Source organism: Prunus persica, chromosome G7 (genome assembly GCF_000346465.2).
Source record: "Prunus persica cultivar Lovell chromosome G7, Prunus_persica_NCBIv2, whole genome shotgun sequence".
NCBI classification, from domain to species: Eukaryota; Viridiplantae; Streptophyta; class Magnoliopsida; order Rosales; family Rosaceae; genus Prunus; species Prunus persica.
Window position 1 is genome coordinate 5,956,744 of NC_034015.1, and position 14,883 is coordinate 5,971,626.

The window sequence follows — 14,883 nt, forward strand, 5'->3', positions numbered from 1 at the left end:
ATTCGGTAGAATAACTGAAAGGACCCGCCCCGAATTTCCCAAAACCCGAGGCGAATCCTTTGGAATTCCCGACATCACCCCAATGCCGGGCCCACTTACTAAAAACCGAGACTTTCTGCCGAAATTTTGGTAGAGTCTCTCCTGTAAATTGGACATTTTCCAAAACTACAACCTGCATAAGAACACATTTAATAACCACAACTGGCAGCATGCACAATATAATTTCATGCAATTCATGCAAACGGCCTTCGGCCTTCTAATAATTCTCAATAAACTACCAAGCATGCTAGCAAATCAATTCATGCCTTAAACAAGGCAAATGATAAATTCAAATATAAATTTATGACTACTAAATTTCAACATACATCGTCTAACTTTTTCAATTTCAGCATACGAGGTTTTAACCTCCTAACACAATCACATCTATGTTCGTGGCTGCACCTAATAACCTTAGGCTGCTTATGTACCTTCACTGAGGGATCAAGCCACACGTAGTTCTTCCCTAAAACCTAAGTCCACACCTAGACAATACCTTATTTCATTTCTCTGTATATCACATAATCTCCCCATGCGCCGGTACTACCAACGCCACGTATGGGGCCTGTCAACACGCCGGATAACCTACGCCACATGCGACCATACCATACTATCACAATATCTCCCCATACGCCAGTACAACCAACGTCACGTATGGGGTCTGTCTCAACGCCAGATAACCTACGCCACGCGAAACCTACACATCATATCACATATCTCTCCATACGCCGGTACAACCAACGCCACGTTTGGGGTCTGTCAACACGCTGGATAACCTACGCCACGTGCGACCATACCATACTATCACAATATCTCCCCATACGCCGGTGCAACCAACGCCACGTATGGGGTCTGTCTCAACGCCGGATAACTTACGCCACGCGAAACTTGCACATCATATCACATATCTCCCCATACGCTGGTACAACCAACGCCACGTACGGGGTCTGTCGACACACCGGATAACCTACGCCACGTGCGCCTCCACATATTATCACGTAATCTCCCCATACGCCGATACTACCAATGCCACGTATGGGTCCTGTCCGCACGCTGGATAACCCACGCCACGTGGGACCTAACTTTCACAGGGTGTTACTTGTAGTGTAACCAAAATCCGGGGAAGTACCTAGGGTAGTGCGTATAGAACTTCAAAGTGACATTCTAGACTCTTTTGTACCCTTGTGCAAACATATAATTATATATATATTAATACTAATATTGTGTAAACCTCAACAATAGTCTAGCACCCGATAATCCCCCTTGGAAGGTGAGATTACTCTGGAAGACTCACGGTCAACCAAGGGTCAAACTACCATATCCCTGGTCAAACAGGCCTATGGTGCCCACGACCTCCAAATTCTGATCCGAAAGTTCCTATGGGTTCTACAAGGTATAGGACACTCGTCCTGCAAGTTTGGTCCAGATCGGACGGTCGGATCGCTCACGATCACACGATCTGACGATTATTATAAAACATAAACTTTATATTTATAAATCGGAACATCCGGGGCTCCGATTCACGATCCGTGAATTCCTACACGATCCTAGAAATACCTAAATTAACATATATTAAATTTAAGACCATCCAACGGTCCTAACCTATCGAACCCGAATAACGCGCAATAGGCGATATCCGTTCGATAGTCAAACGACGTCCGAATTGAGATCCGCAAAATCCTACGCACTCGTGACACCCTAAGGATCTCATTGAGACATAGTGCTAGCCCACTACCCTAGCCCACGCACCGCCACACGCGCCGGCAGCTTTGGGTATCCAAAGCGATTACGCGTCGCCGGAAAATCTCAAAACCACGGCTCCAAACTCCTACCCTAGGTATAACACCCTATCTGGAGCCACTTTTGTTCTTGGACCTACCCCAAAAACTGACCAGAAGTGGCTGGAATTGCGATCCCAAAACTGGCCAAATTTCAATTCGAAAATCGAATTGCCTACGCAAAGAATCGATCTAATCCTACCCAACCATCAGCTAGAGCATGAAGAGAGGATGAATTTCCATACCTTGATCGCCAGAAATGGCAGCCGGAGGAGGGAGATCGGAGCCGGCGAAGTTCGGGCAAAAACCGAGCGAAAATCGCCTTTTTCCGGCGGTTGGAGCGGCGGCCGATGTCGGGGGAGGGATGGGTCGTGACACCGAGGCCGAGCTGCTCCTTTTGGCACCGGTCCTGTCCGCAGCCGCGGCCGGTGGCCGGAGATACGAAGAGAGAGAGAGAGAGAGAGAGAGAGAGAGAGAGAGAGCTCGCAGGAGGGAGAGAGAGAGAGAGAGAGAGAAATCTGATTTTTATAAAAATCTCATTTCGAAATAATTACGATTGTGCCACTGGGTTTCTTTTGACCATATCTCTCTCGTTACAACTTTGATTCGAGCCCACTACGTGTCTACGAACTCGTCTCAGTACGACCTATCCAAAAATACTAGTCACTGCCCCAAACTCTCTCCAGGTAAGAAAGTGACCAAAATACCCCTATCTCAAGGGTAAATTTGTAATTTCCCCTAAATAATTCAATAACTTAAATAAGGGTTAAATTTGAAGTCGGGGTGTTAAAAATAACACTTCTTAAATAGACAAGAGAATGAGATGACCTACATGTCTAAAAATAATTGAATGAAGATAAGGAAAGATAGGGAAAGATAAGGGAATCCAATGAAGTGAGATGAACAAAGATGAGCAAGGTTCAGAACATGATTGAAACCAGACAATAAGAGATGGGAAATGGTTGAGAAAATAATTGAATGAAGATAGGAAAGATAAGGGAATCCAATAAAGTGAGATGGACAAAGATGAGCAATGGTTCAGAACATTATTGAAACAAGACAATAGGAGATGGGAAAGGGTTAAAAAAAAATTGAAGAACACATGTGGAGGTGGGCAAAAGTTCAGAACATTATTGGATGAGGAAAAAGGAATCCAATGAAGTAAAAGTAAAAGTAAAAATGGAAGACAATTATGGCAATAGCTTCAATGAAGGGTTCAAATTATTCCGGGCATACGCTAAAGTAGCAGCTCCAGCGATTGCTACCTCTTTAAAAAAAATCGTGTGGTTCCATTGTTCTTAATATAAATCATGTGCTACTTGTTTTTACTTTCAAAGTCCATGAAATAAAATGTTGTTGTACTTGTTTTTTTTTTTAAGTGAAATTCTATTTTATTTTTTATTTTTTAGTTTTTTAAGTAAAAATGTTTAGAAAATTAAATCACAAATGTTGAAACAAAAATAATGTCAAGAAAAATTAATGAGGAAAAAATTTTAGGGGTTAATTATTCTTAAATAATTTAATAAAGTTGTGGACTCAAAATATGAGTCTGCAAGGTTGGAGGAAAAAAAAATTTAAGTCCTAAAAATACATAATTAGTTGTATTTTAGACGATAGAAATTTGAATTTAACCCCAACATAGTTGGAGATGGCTTAACAATGGATGTCCGTGAGGGGAAACTATATATGGTTCAGTAACTCTGAAAAACCAAATTTTTTTTAGGATTAACTTCGCTTTAGTCCCTGTAGGTTTAGTGTCAGTATCGAAATGGGCCCCAAAGTTTGAGTTTTATCAATTTCGTACCCTACATTTCGAAATATTACCAATTTACACCAGCCGTTATATTGACCGTCAAAGTCAGACGTTAAATGCTGACGTGGCAGTCGTGGGACCCACATCATAACCAAATAGCTGTTAGAAAGCGACGTCACGATGGGCAATTTCGGAAGAAAAAAATCGAAGGAAAGGAAGAGTTCGCATGCGTTCCAAGGAAGAGTTTGATTACCTGAGTTGGAAAAATTGAACCAACTCAGTTTCTGAGTTGTGTTCGTACTGAAACAGACATAGAGGAGAGGTTGGAGAGGTTTTGAGGGTTTGTTCTTGTTTTGGAGTGCAAAAATTTGAAATAGACTGCAAAAATCATACTGAAACGGAGGTTTCCGAAAAGATCTGAAGAATATGAGTTGAGGACTTCGTCCGGAAGGATATGGAGAACCTTTCTATGGTACGTATGGCTTACTGTTCTAAGGTTATTGGCAGATGATGTTTTCGAGTGAAAGTTTCAAATAGAGTCAGTTTCGAGTTTGGTGTCGACTGAAAGTTTGGCTTTTATAATGGATTATGAGTTTCAAGGTAGGTGTCGGTATCACTGTGTCTATTTAATTGGTAGATGGAATGGTGTGAATGGTAGGTGGTATGCGGAAGTAAACGTTGGCTTTTGCATGTGGTCCTACAACCACTGGGAATCTTACCTTTTGTATATGTGTGTACTGACATAGAAACCTGCATTTGTATATGTGTGTTTGTATTTGTGTGTTTGTATATCTGCATTTGTATATCTGTATATGTATTTGTATTTGTATTTGTATTTGTATTTGTATGTGTATTTGTAAACAGGAGTACATGTATTTTGTTTTGGGTAAAATTGGTAAAATTCATGTGTGGTTTTCGACCTGCAGGGGATGAGGCAGGATTTTCTATTCAAATGTACCACAATGGTGAAATAAGAGGTAACTATTATGTGAATGGGTCTGTGGATTGGTTTGATTATTGTGATAAAGATAGAATGTCAATGACTGAGATAGATGCCATGGTCAAGGAGTTAGGGCACGAAGGTTTGATTAACTACTGGTACAGTATTCAAGGTGATAGTTTTGATGGTGGCCTAGTTAAGCTGAGTGAAGATACAGATGTCTTAGACATGCTAGTATTTGTGCCTGACACTAGGGTGATAAATATATTCCTAGAACATGTCTTGGCATGCACTAAAGAGCAGTTTTACAGTCAAGTGGGTTCAAACATATTTATAAATTTGGATGATGAATTTGGGACCAATAGTGGGGTAGTGATTCAAGAGCTTGATGACAATTGTGGTGCCATTGTTCCAGTGGGTGGGGGAGTATCCCAGGTGCAAAAGGTGAAAAAAACAAGTGTTGTAATAGAAGAGTTGAATGAAGAAGGGTTGAATGAAGAAGCATGTGGAGAAGGCAAAGAGTTGAATGAAGAAGGGTTGAATGAAGATGGCTTAAATGAAGATGGGTTGATTGATGAAGCTTCTAAACAAGGCAAAGAATCTGTCACTGTGAATAATGAGGAGAATTCTGACAAGGGCAAAGAAAAGCCAAGTCAAGGTTGTTCTGATAAAGGCAAAGGCAAGGTTGATGACATGTCACATAGGGTGAAGCGTGCATTTGGTAAAAAAAGAAGTGGCAGTTTGAGGAGGACAAGGACTATTCACCATAAAGACAAAGTTGTGGAAGGAAGGGTTGATGGCTACAGGACCGAGTTTCAAAGGCATTCCATGATGTTGAGAAGTGGAAGAAGTTTGGCAAATGCTGCAAACTTTGAAGGCTTGGATGATGATGCTTTTGATAGTGAGGACTCAGATTATATGATTCCCAAGAACTTCAGTGAAGATGAAGATGAAGATGATGTTTTTTTTTATGAATGGGTGGATGACCAAACTGAATGGACAGGGGCTAAAGAAACTGGGAATAAGGCTGCTCCTGATTGGCCTACAGATGTTGAATTGGATTCTGACGATTCTAAGTGCAGGGATTATGCCAAGTATAATTCTGATGAGGAAGTTGATAAGAATTGGCCAGAGTTCAATGCTGCAACTGACATGGCAGATCCAAAGTTTGAGATTGGGCTGTTGTTTAGTGATTGTAAGGTGTTTAGGGCAGCTGTCAGAGAGTACTTCATCTTGCAGAATAGGGATGTAGTGTTTATTAGGAATGAGGCTTTGAAGCTGAAGGCAGTTTGTGGGGACCCAGATTGTGAGTGGATGATATATGCTTCAAAAATGCAACATGAGAACACATTGCAAGTGAAGACATATGTAGGTGAGCACACATGTACACAGCTATGGGAGAACCCTACTGTGAAGTCAACATGGATAAGCAAGAAATATGTTCACAGTTTGAAGTCCAATCCCCAGTGGCCAGTGAAGTCATTGAAGGAGACTGTTGAGAAGGATTATAATACAGGGGTGTCAAGACAACAAGTGTATAGGGAAAATATAAGGCACTAAAGCTGATTGAGGGCAGTTTCAATGAACAATATTCAAGAATTTGGGATTACTGTGAGGAATTAAGGAAGACTAACCCAGGAACCACAGCAATGGTTAAGTGTGATTTCCAACAACAAGTGGGGCAACCAAAGTTTCAAAGGTTGTATGTTTGTTTAGGAGCTGCTAAGGAAGGCTTCAAAGCTGGGTGCAGGCCTATTATAGGTTTAGATGGGTGCTTTTTGAAGAGTGTTTATGCAAGGCAACTGTTAACTGCTGTGGGTATAGATGCCAATAATGAAACCTGGGTAATTGCTTATGCAGTTGTGGAATCAGAGTGCAAGGAATCTTGGATTTGGTTTTTGGAGTTATTGGTTAAGGATTGTGAGATTGTGAATCAATTTGGCCTCACCTTTATATCCGACAAACAAAAAGGTTTACTACTTGCTTTTGAGCAAGTGGTCCCTAATTGTGACCACCGGTTCTGTGCAAGACACATGTTTTCCAACTACAGGGTGCTTTTCAAAGCAAAAAGCCTCAGAGACAAGTTTTGGGAAGCATCATATGCAACCACTATCCCCCACTTTACAAGGCCATGGAAGACCTGAAAAAACTATCAAAGGATGCATATGAATGGCTAACCACTCCAGATAAACCTCCAAGGCATTGGTCCAAATCACACTTCAACACTCATTTGAAGTGTGACATGTTGTTGAATAATCTTTGCGAGTCCTTCAATGCTACCATATTGGAATGTAGGGATAGACCAATTCTGTCAATGTTTGAGTATATTAGATGTATACTGATGAGGAGAATACAAGCAAGAAAGGACAAAATGCTGACATGGAACAAGCCTATCTGCCCAAGGATATTTAAGAAGGTGGAGGGAAATAAAGCCAAGGCAGGTGCTTGTGTGGCAATGTGGTCAGGTGGAGGTAAATTCCAAGTGTCAGCTGGTGGCCATGCACAATATATTGTGGACTTGGAATTGAGAACTTGTTCTTGTAGAGCTTGGGATTTGCAGGGATGGCCTTGTGTTCATGCTATTGCAGCCATAAATTATAAAGGGGGTCTTAATGTCATGGATTTTGTGGATGACTGCTATTTGAAATCAACTTACTTGAAGACATATGAGAATCTCATACTGCCTATGAATGGGATGGATATGTGGGATAAGAGTGACTTTCCACCATGTCTTCCTCCGTCTTACTCTACACAGCCTGGAAGGCCAAGAAAATGTAGAACCAAAGAACAGGAAGAGCACAAGGGCAAGATGAAGATGAGAGCATCAAGAAACCAATCTGAAACTGCATTGTCTCGCATTCCTAACACATAGGACTCTCTCAAATGTGGACAATGTGGTAAAAAAGGGCACAATAAGAGGACTTGCCATTGGAATCTTCCCCCAAAAGCTAAACCTGCAACTAAGAGGAAGAGGGGTACTGAAAATACCCAGGTATAGCAACTCAATCTTTTTCAATTCTATCCCTTAATAACCCTAAGCGTTTGTTGCAAACTGATGTAGTTTTTATGTTGTAAACCACTCCATCTGACGCATCCACTCTAGCTGGTGATCCAAGCACCCTAAAGCAAAGATCCAAGCCTCCAAGGCGTGTGCAAAAAGGGAAGCCAAAACCAACTAAGAAAGGACATGCCACTTCTGAAGCACAACCAGCCTCAACTTTGCTTCCTCATGCATCAACTTCTGTTTCAACTGCAGGATCAAATGTTGTACATTGAAGCTCACTGAAAAAGCTATTTGATGATTCACGTTTTGTTGTTAGACTGGCAATTTGTGATTAGGAGGTTTTTGTTTTTGAAAAATTGGTCATGTATAACTAAGTGCTGACTTATTTTGATGGATGTAATTGCATTCACATAAGCCTCAACCACTGTGAATGCAAATACATCCACTGAAACTGCCATTTTGGAATGAATTTGAATGGACATGAAATGTGTACGATATGCAATGTTATTATCTGGTTATTTTGAGCCATTTTGAATGCATAATTTTATGAGTTTTTGGGTTGCCACTTTGCTTCATTATTTTGGTCATTCACTTCATTGTTCCAGGTGCATCCATTTTCTAACTTCCCTGTTACATTATTTTTGCCATTCCATTTTCTACAAATTTTGCCATTCCATTCACTTCATCAAGTTACAAAAAAGTCGGCAATTAAACTGCTACATAACAATTAAACCTTACCCCATAACCCTTAATCCTACCCCATAAGCCCTTAAGCCTTACCCCATAACCCTTAATCCTAAAATCCTAAACCCTTAAACCCTTAGGGGTCGTTTGGTACGGGGGACTGTCATGGATTGGATTAAGTATTGGTACTGTCTTGGATTGGCTTGGCTTGGCATAAGCTGGATAACACTTGTACCGCGTTTGGTGTATGTTTGATTGGACTAGGACTTTTTTTTTTTTTTTTGAAAAGTAAGATTTTTTTATATTTTTTTGACTTTTCTTCTCTCTCCATCTCTTTCTTCCTCTCTGCATTTCGTTTTTTCATTTTGGACGAAGCTCTCTGCTCCTCCTTCTTCTTCTCCTCTACATCTCTTTATCTTCTTCTTCTCCATTTTCTCTCCTCTTTTTTTGTCTACTTTTCTTTTCTTTTCTTTTCTTTTCAAAAAATTTCTCCCATCTTTTCTATTTTTTTCTAAAATTTTCTCTCCTCCTGTTCTCCATTTTCTTTCCTCTTCTCCTCCATTTTCTTTCTTCTTCTCTATTTTTTTCGAAAAATTTCTCTCATCTCTTCTTCTCCATTTTCTCTCCTCTCCTCTGTTTTGTTTTTAGAAAATTTTCTGTTCTCTCCTCTTCCTCTTCTATTCTGTCATCTCCTTCTTGGGTGGCTGTGGTTGGTGGCTGTGGCTTGTGGTCGTGGCTAGTGGTCATGGCAGGTGGTAGGGGATGGTGGTTGTGGCTGCTGCTTGGTTGGTCGTTGGTTGTGGGGCGATTGGGTGTGGTTGCTAGTTGCTTGGGTCGTCGAGACTGTTAGTCCCTCCTCTCCAGATGGGTTTAGCTAAGAACACCTAAGGAGGTGTTTTTGGTGGGCCCCAGTATTAGTTAATCCCATTTAAAATTAGAACTGGGTGAAACAAACATGGGATAAAACTTAAGCCAAGCCAGTCCAAGCTTGCACGGTGTAACAAACACACCCTTACATAACAATTAAACCATTACAAACTGCTACTAACAATACATTCATTCAATGGCAGAAGCTAATTCCAAGCTCCTCTTTTTGTTCACTCCACATCCACACATCCCTCCCAAAATGATGCTTGCAAATAGAACCCACGAAGCCACCAACAACACCCAAACGACCTTTTCTCTTTGTCTTGCCATTGCCATTGACTTCTCCAGCTTATTCCGCGATTTTAAAAGCCCAGGAATCACTGCCTTCGACCGTTCACACATGGCCGGATCAAACCATGCCCAAAATTCACAGCCCTTAAAACCCCTCTTAGTCTCACGTACCTTGGCTGCACACATGGAAAATCGCCTCCCAGGATTCGAATCTGTCCAAGAGGTTCGAATTGTAGCAGCCTTTCCGCACCAACACATCGGCGCCTCTTCATCCATTTCGCCCAGCCAATTGGATCTTCTTCGTTAGTTTCCCTCCACTTTTTTCCTCGCTCCTTTGCTCTCGAAAACACGAACACAAATCAGAAACTGAGTTGGTTCGATTTTTCCAACCCAGGTAAGTGAACTCTTCCTTTCCTTCGATTTTTTTATTCCGAAATTGCCCATCGTGACGTCGCTTTCTAACAGCTATTTGGTTATGATGTGGGTCCCACGACTGCCACGTCAGCATTTAACGTCTGACTTTGACGGTCAATGTAACGGCTGGTGTAAATTGGTAATATTTCGAAATGTTGGGTACGAAATTGATAAAACTCAAACCTTGGGGCCCATTTCGACACTGATATTAAACCTACAGGGACTAAAGTGAAGTTAATCCTTTTTTTTAAACGAGTCATCTATCGGGTTAGAAGTTTAAAATGGTTGGAAGGTGGGTCTTCTAAGTTTGAGATATTGGATCCGACCCGACCCAACAACACAATCCGTGGTGGGGCTGAAAATAAAGAGGCACTCACACACGGTCCTCTCCTCTCGCGTGGCTCTTCTTGCTCTCCATTGCGTTTGCGCAGGTAATTCCCAAGCTTCAACTCCAAGCCTACATTTTCTCCCTTCTCGGTTTCCTTTTCTAAGTGAATCAAAACTCTCTTCCATTTTCATCATTTAACATAATAAAACAATCAAATTTTTACTTCTAATTTCGTGTTTTAGTGATTGAGTGGTTGCAATCTTGTATTTCATTGGTAGTAAAATCCATATGAGCCTGCTAACTGTTTGATGAAATGCCTCTGGGAGAATCTCTGTCTTTTCTCTTTTTCTTGTGCCGTCTGTATTATAAGGGTTTTTTTTTTTCCTACATTGTTACGACCTCCATTTGAAGCTCAACTATAAAGGCCCAACTAGGCATGTTTGAGCTGCTTCTATTCACTGCGTTGTAATTTGTAGCATATGGCTATTGGAAACTTGTTGCATGAATTTTTCTACTGCATGCGTACATGTGTTGCTTTTTGGAATAAGTTTCTGAGCGAGCAAGCCTCTCTCAGATTGTGCCCTTCTCCTTCAGAGGGAGCGTCTTTCACAATGAGTTCAGAGTTCAAAGCGTGTTCTTTGTATTTAATGTTACAGAGGCTCAATTGTTTGAACAATTGGGGTCATCAATTTTGGGATCACAAGTGAAAACTTTTTGCATCTGATCACGAGTGAACACTACTAGCTGCCTGGTTTCCTCATCTTTGTGGTTAGCTGGTTGGTAGGCCCTTTTAACCTCTACGATGGGGACAGTGGCTTTTAGTAATATTTCCTTACCTTTGAAAAACGCATATTGGATCATCTTGTTGTGTATATTATATTGGCTTTTATAGCATACCTTTTAGTCTATGATTTGGAAAGTTTTCAAAAGGCAAGTGCTTGGTATTTAAGTTATAATTCTCTAAAAACTACTAAGCTAAAATAAAACCAAACCATATATGTGATCCGTTTCATTTTGTTAAGCATGAAACTGGAGGTCTTCCTCCTTATCCCTTGTATTAGATTGTTAGACATGGATCTGATACGGGTAATAACCTGATTCCTTCTGTAAATGTGAAAAAACAATTTCAGGAGGAGACAGGTTTGCACTCGGTGAAATCATCTCAGCGTACATCTGATTACTGGCCCATTGATGTCTTTGTCAATCTCTATTAAGCCTAATGTAAGTAAATTTTAATCCTGTTAAGAGATTAGAGTAAAATATACAATTGTGCTCATGTATCCCCTTCACATATACTTTCATGTGACTGATCTTGTTATATGAGACTTGTATTTCATTATTTAGTTGCTTTGGTTTCTCTGTTTTTGGTTGTTAGTGTAAGATCAGTTAAGTGGTTTCTCTGTTTTTGGTTATTAGTCTAATACTTATTAATATTTGTTAGTAGTCAGTCAAGTGGTTATGATAAGTACACATACTAATATTGATGTTCTGTTTTGCAGATAAATAATAGGATTGTCAGTAAATAATTGGATTGTCAGAGATTTTACTTCTCTCTCGTGGCTCTTTTCTTGCTCCATTGCGCAGGTATTTTCCAAGCTTCAACTCCAAGCCTACATTTTCTCCCTTCTCAGTTTCTTTTTTTAAATTGATAATCAAATTTTTGCTTTTAATTTCGTGTTTTAGTGATTGAGTGGTTGTCTTTGATTGTATTTCGCGTTTTAAATTGATAATCAAACTTTTACTTTTAATTTTTACATTAGCCTACCAACTGTTTGATGAAATGCCTCTGTGAGAACCTCTTTGTCTTTTCTCCTTTTCTTGTGCCTATTGCTCACTCAAATGGGTCTGTATTATAATTTTTTTTTTCCATTGTTACGACCTCCATTTGAAACTCGGAACTATAAAGTCTATCCACTGCATTGTAATTTGTAGCATATGACTATGGGGCAACTTGTTGCATGAATTTTTTTACTTTCTCATCATTGTGTGCATGTGTGTGTTGTTTTCTGGAAAAAGTTTCTGAACTATTATGGTCTTGATTACAGAGCTGAAAAAGAGTCTTGACAGTAAAGAAAATGCCAAATAGAACTCGACCTATGACTGCACTCTTGGTGTTTACTGGGCTGAATATTGTACTAGTTTCAACCATTACTCCAGTCTATGATTTTGTCTGCTTCCTTCCATACTGGGAAAGAAGGGTATGTTTTCTGTCACTATTTGTTAAGCAAATTATATTCCAGAGAAAAAAAAAATGGTATTAAACTTCTTAGAGAACTTTCGTTAGGTTGGCCATACACTTGCAGGATGCATCTTAAAACTAAGCTTGACCAACTCTTTACTTGTATAACTATGCTTGCTTCCACATGATGTTATTATATTCATTCACTTACCAACCTAAATCTTGGTCTTCCCGGTTTTGTATTGGTGAGGTCAAAGTTGTCAAACATAAACATCATTTTTGTTGTGTTGATTGTATGTTGGTCTTATGGATAATTTTGTTGCTTAAAACTTTCTGGTATGATCACTAAGTTGATATCTATTCCGTAATAGTGCCTTCGGTGGAATGAATTTGAAAGCTTGGAAATGTAAAATTAGGCATATGGTTACTGAATTTGATTTCTTCTGTTATTCAGTTTCTAAAATAAAAAACTGTAATCCCTCCAATCCAATGCGATCAGTTCTGGATTGGATTGGATTGAGTCAGTTGGTTGGTCTTTTAGATTCGTTTTGTGCATCCCAACATCTGGTATTTATGTTTCTTTGCAGAGAGAACGACGTCGTCAGGAACGTGAAGCAATTTTGTCAAATGGTCCTGAATCAAAATAGAATTATTAGTGAGGTCAAACCTCTTGAGTTACAGGTTTTAAGCTTTTTCTAATATTTAATGTAGTTCTGCTATATGATTTATTGTAAGATTTTAGTAAATTAAGGATAAGAAGGTATACGAAGCTTTTGCATGCCTGCTTATGGATGTTCTCTCCGTATTTTGTATAATCTAATTATAAAATATGTTTAAAATAAAACCTTAAAGATTTAGAGGAGATTGCAGTTCATGTGATGCAGGACAACACAAGGTGGGGTGTTGCCTATGATTAAGTAGAGAAGAATAGGGAGGAGAAAAGTAGGAGACAATCAAGGCACCAAGCCTTCAATAAGACTTCAATATTTCGTTCATCCAATCTGGTTTGCTTTGCAAGGAAGTGCCTTGCTTATAGGCTTCAAATATAACTCTTAGTAACTTGTAGAAATACAAAAATACTCATTAAATAAGAATTGAGTAATAACACTTATATTTATTTCATGATTCTTGCACTACCATGTACATTTCATTATAGCATTATCATGAAGAGGATTTTTTTTTTTCTCCCACTGTTGCATTATCATGTGTCCCCCAATCAAACAAAATTCCCTGTTCCATAGGCATTGCAACATCAATACTTCATGTAAGCTTGCTTCCTCTTGGTTGGTTTGGTTCTATACTTGCTATCTTAGTGGAGAAATATTTTCTCCCTTAGATTTTGAGAAGTTGCTAGATGATTTGAAAATCGTGGAAGTTAAATAAATCCGTTTGTTTAACATTATTGTTTTACATTTATTTCTACATCATTGAAAGGTCTATGATGAAGTTTGTAAGGCTTGTTAAGAAAGGTCTACTGGTGATTGATTTTGGAATCTACAACTTTAGCATTGAGGTTGAGGGTAGCAGTTTGTTGTGGGGAAACCAAGTGCTAGCTATAGAGAAATTGAGAGTAACCAAAATAAGGGTTTCTTTTTTCTTTTTCCAATTCAACTGCATCAAGCAATCCGCTTAATTATATCCAAGCACACGGAGGATATAATGAGTGCTTATAGAGGGGGTTTATAATGAAAGGGCCCTTAATAGCCGTGTGATTAAGTGCTGAGTTATTATTGGATTGTTGGATTGAACCTCCTCATTATAATCTCTCAACATAGCCCCACATTATAGAAGCTCCGGACTGAGTATGTTCTCTAGGTTTTGGGCTTTTAACTATATGCCACAAGTTTTGGTCTTTCACTATATGCCACAACAATATTGGGTCCTTGCAAGTGATACGTCTTAATGTTCTGTGCAAGCAAAGTGTTTTCTTTTTCTTCGTTGGTAAATATACAAGCAAAGTTTCAGAAGTATCATAAGGAACGGTAATGTTCAAGAACATGTAGCGGATAAAGTACTTGATCAAACTACCAACCACCCTCGTTCCTAAATTAGTGTCTTATCTTCCATAATAGGGAGCTCTTATTTATGCCTAATGATAATTTTTATCTTTTATACAATCAATATTGGAGGAGAGGGGAATCAAACCTAGGATCTCGGATGTATGGGTAAAATGTTCTTAACCACATGAGCTCTAAGCCCCTTGCATGTCCAGTGATTATTAAACCTAAGGATTTATACAACAATGATACTAAAATCACCAAAATATTCTAAGGATTTGTATTTCATATGTTATAACTTATAGCCTACCCATTACATGTTTTAGAACAGTTATTTTTGTGTGCACGTGCGACTATCACTTATTGATGCATATAAAATTTACAATTTATTAATAGTTGGAAATATCTGTATGAGCAACTCCGCTACTCTGAACCGTTGATACATAGTAAACACACAATACATCAATAATTGGAAGTCTTGATGATTCTCCTTTCTCTTGTATACACTATACTATTATTGTCTGCTATTCAAGTGAGAATCAAAACTTGATTTGACCCAACTCAGAAATCGTACAGATGAGCCAAGTGTCAGAGATCGAGGTACCATGTCTT

The 14,883-nt window shown here is 39.2% G+C and overlaps 2 protein-coding genes across 5 annotated transcripts; both read left to right on the top strand.

The window, feature by feature from the left end:
- On the top strand, positions 6,157-7,379 carry LOC18770542. The gene is made up of 2 exons (XM_020568899.1): positions 6,157-6,504; positions 6,558-7,379. Exons 1-2 carry the CDS (start codon positions 6,157-6,159, stop codon positions 7,377-7,379), a joined length of 1,170 nt encoding a protein of 389 aa, XP_020424488.1.
- Positions 10,102-13,136, top strand: LOC18770633. 4 transcript variants are annotated; one of them, XM_020567769.1, is made up of 5 exons: positions 10,102-10,198; positions 11,226-11,316; positions 11,595-11,679; positions 12,141-12,293; positions 12,862-13,136. In XM_020567769.1, exons 4-5 carry the CDS (start codon positions 12,171-12,173, stop codon positions 12,919-12,921), a joined length of 183 nt encoding a protein of 60 aa, XP_020423358.1. In that variant the 5' UTR covers positions 10,102-10,198; positions 11,226-11,316; positions 11,595-11,679; positions 12,141-12,170; the 3' UTR covers positions 12,922-13,136. The 4 variants fall into 4 exon arrangements, 2 of the variants coding, with proteins under 2 accessions (XP_020423358.1, XP_020423359.1); XR_002272442.1 differs by lacking the exon at positions 10,102-10,198 and adding an exon at positions 10,281-10,875; XR_002272443.1 differs by lacking the exon at positions 10,102-10,198 and adding an exon at positions 10,281-10,871.

Coding starts and splice junctions, on each gene's coding strand:
- LOC18770542 (XM_020568899.1), top strand. CDS start 6,157: ATGGTTAAGTGTGATTTCCAACAACAAGTGGGGCAACCAAAGTTTCAA. Junction 6,505..6,557: donor TACTTGCTTTTGAGCAAGTG/GTCCCTAATTGT, acceptor TTCCAACTACAG/GGTGCTTTTCAAAGCAAAAA.
- LOC18770633 (XM_020567769.1), top strand. CDS start 12,171: ATGCCAAATAGAACTCGACCTATGACTGCACTCTTGGTGTTTACTGGG. Junction 12,294..12,861: donor TTCCATACTGGGAAAGAAGG/GTATGTTTTCTG, acceptor GTTTCTTTGCAG/AGAGAACGACGTCGTCAGGA.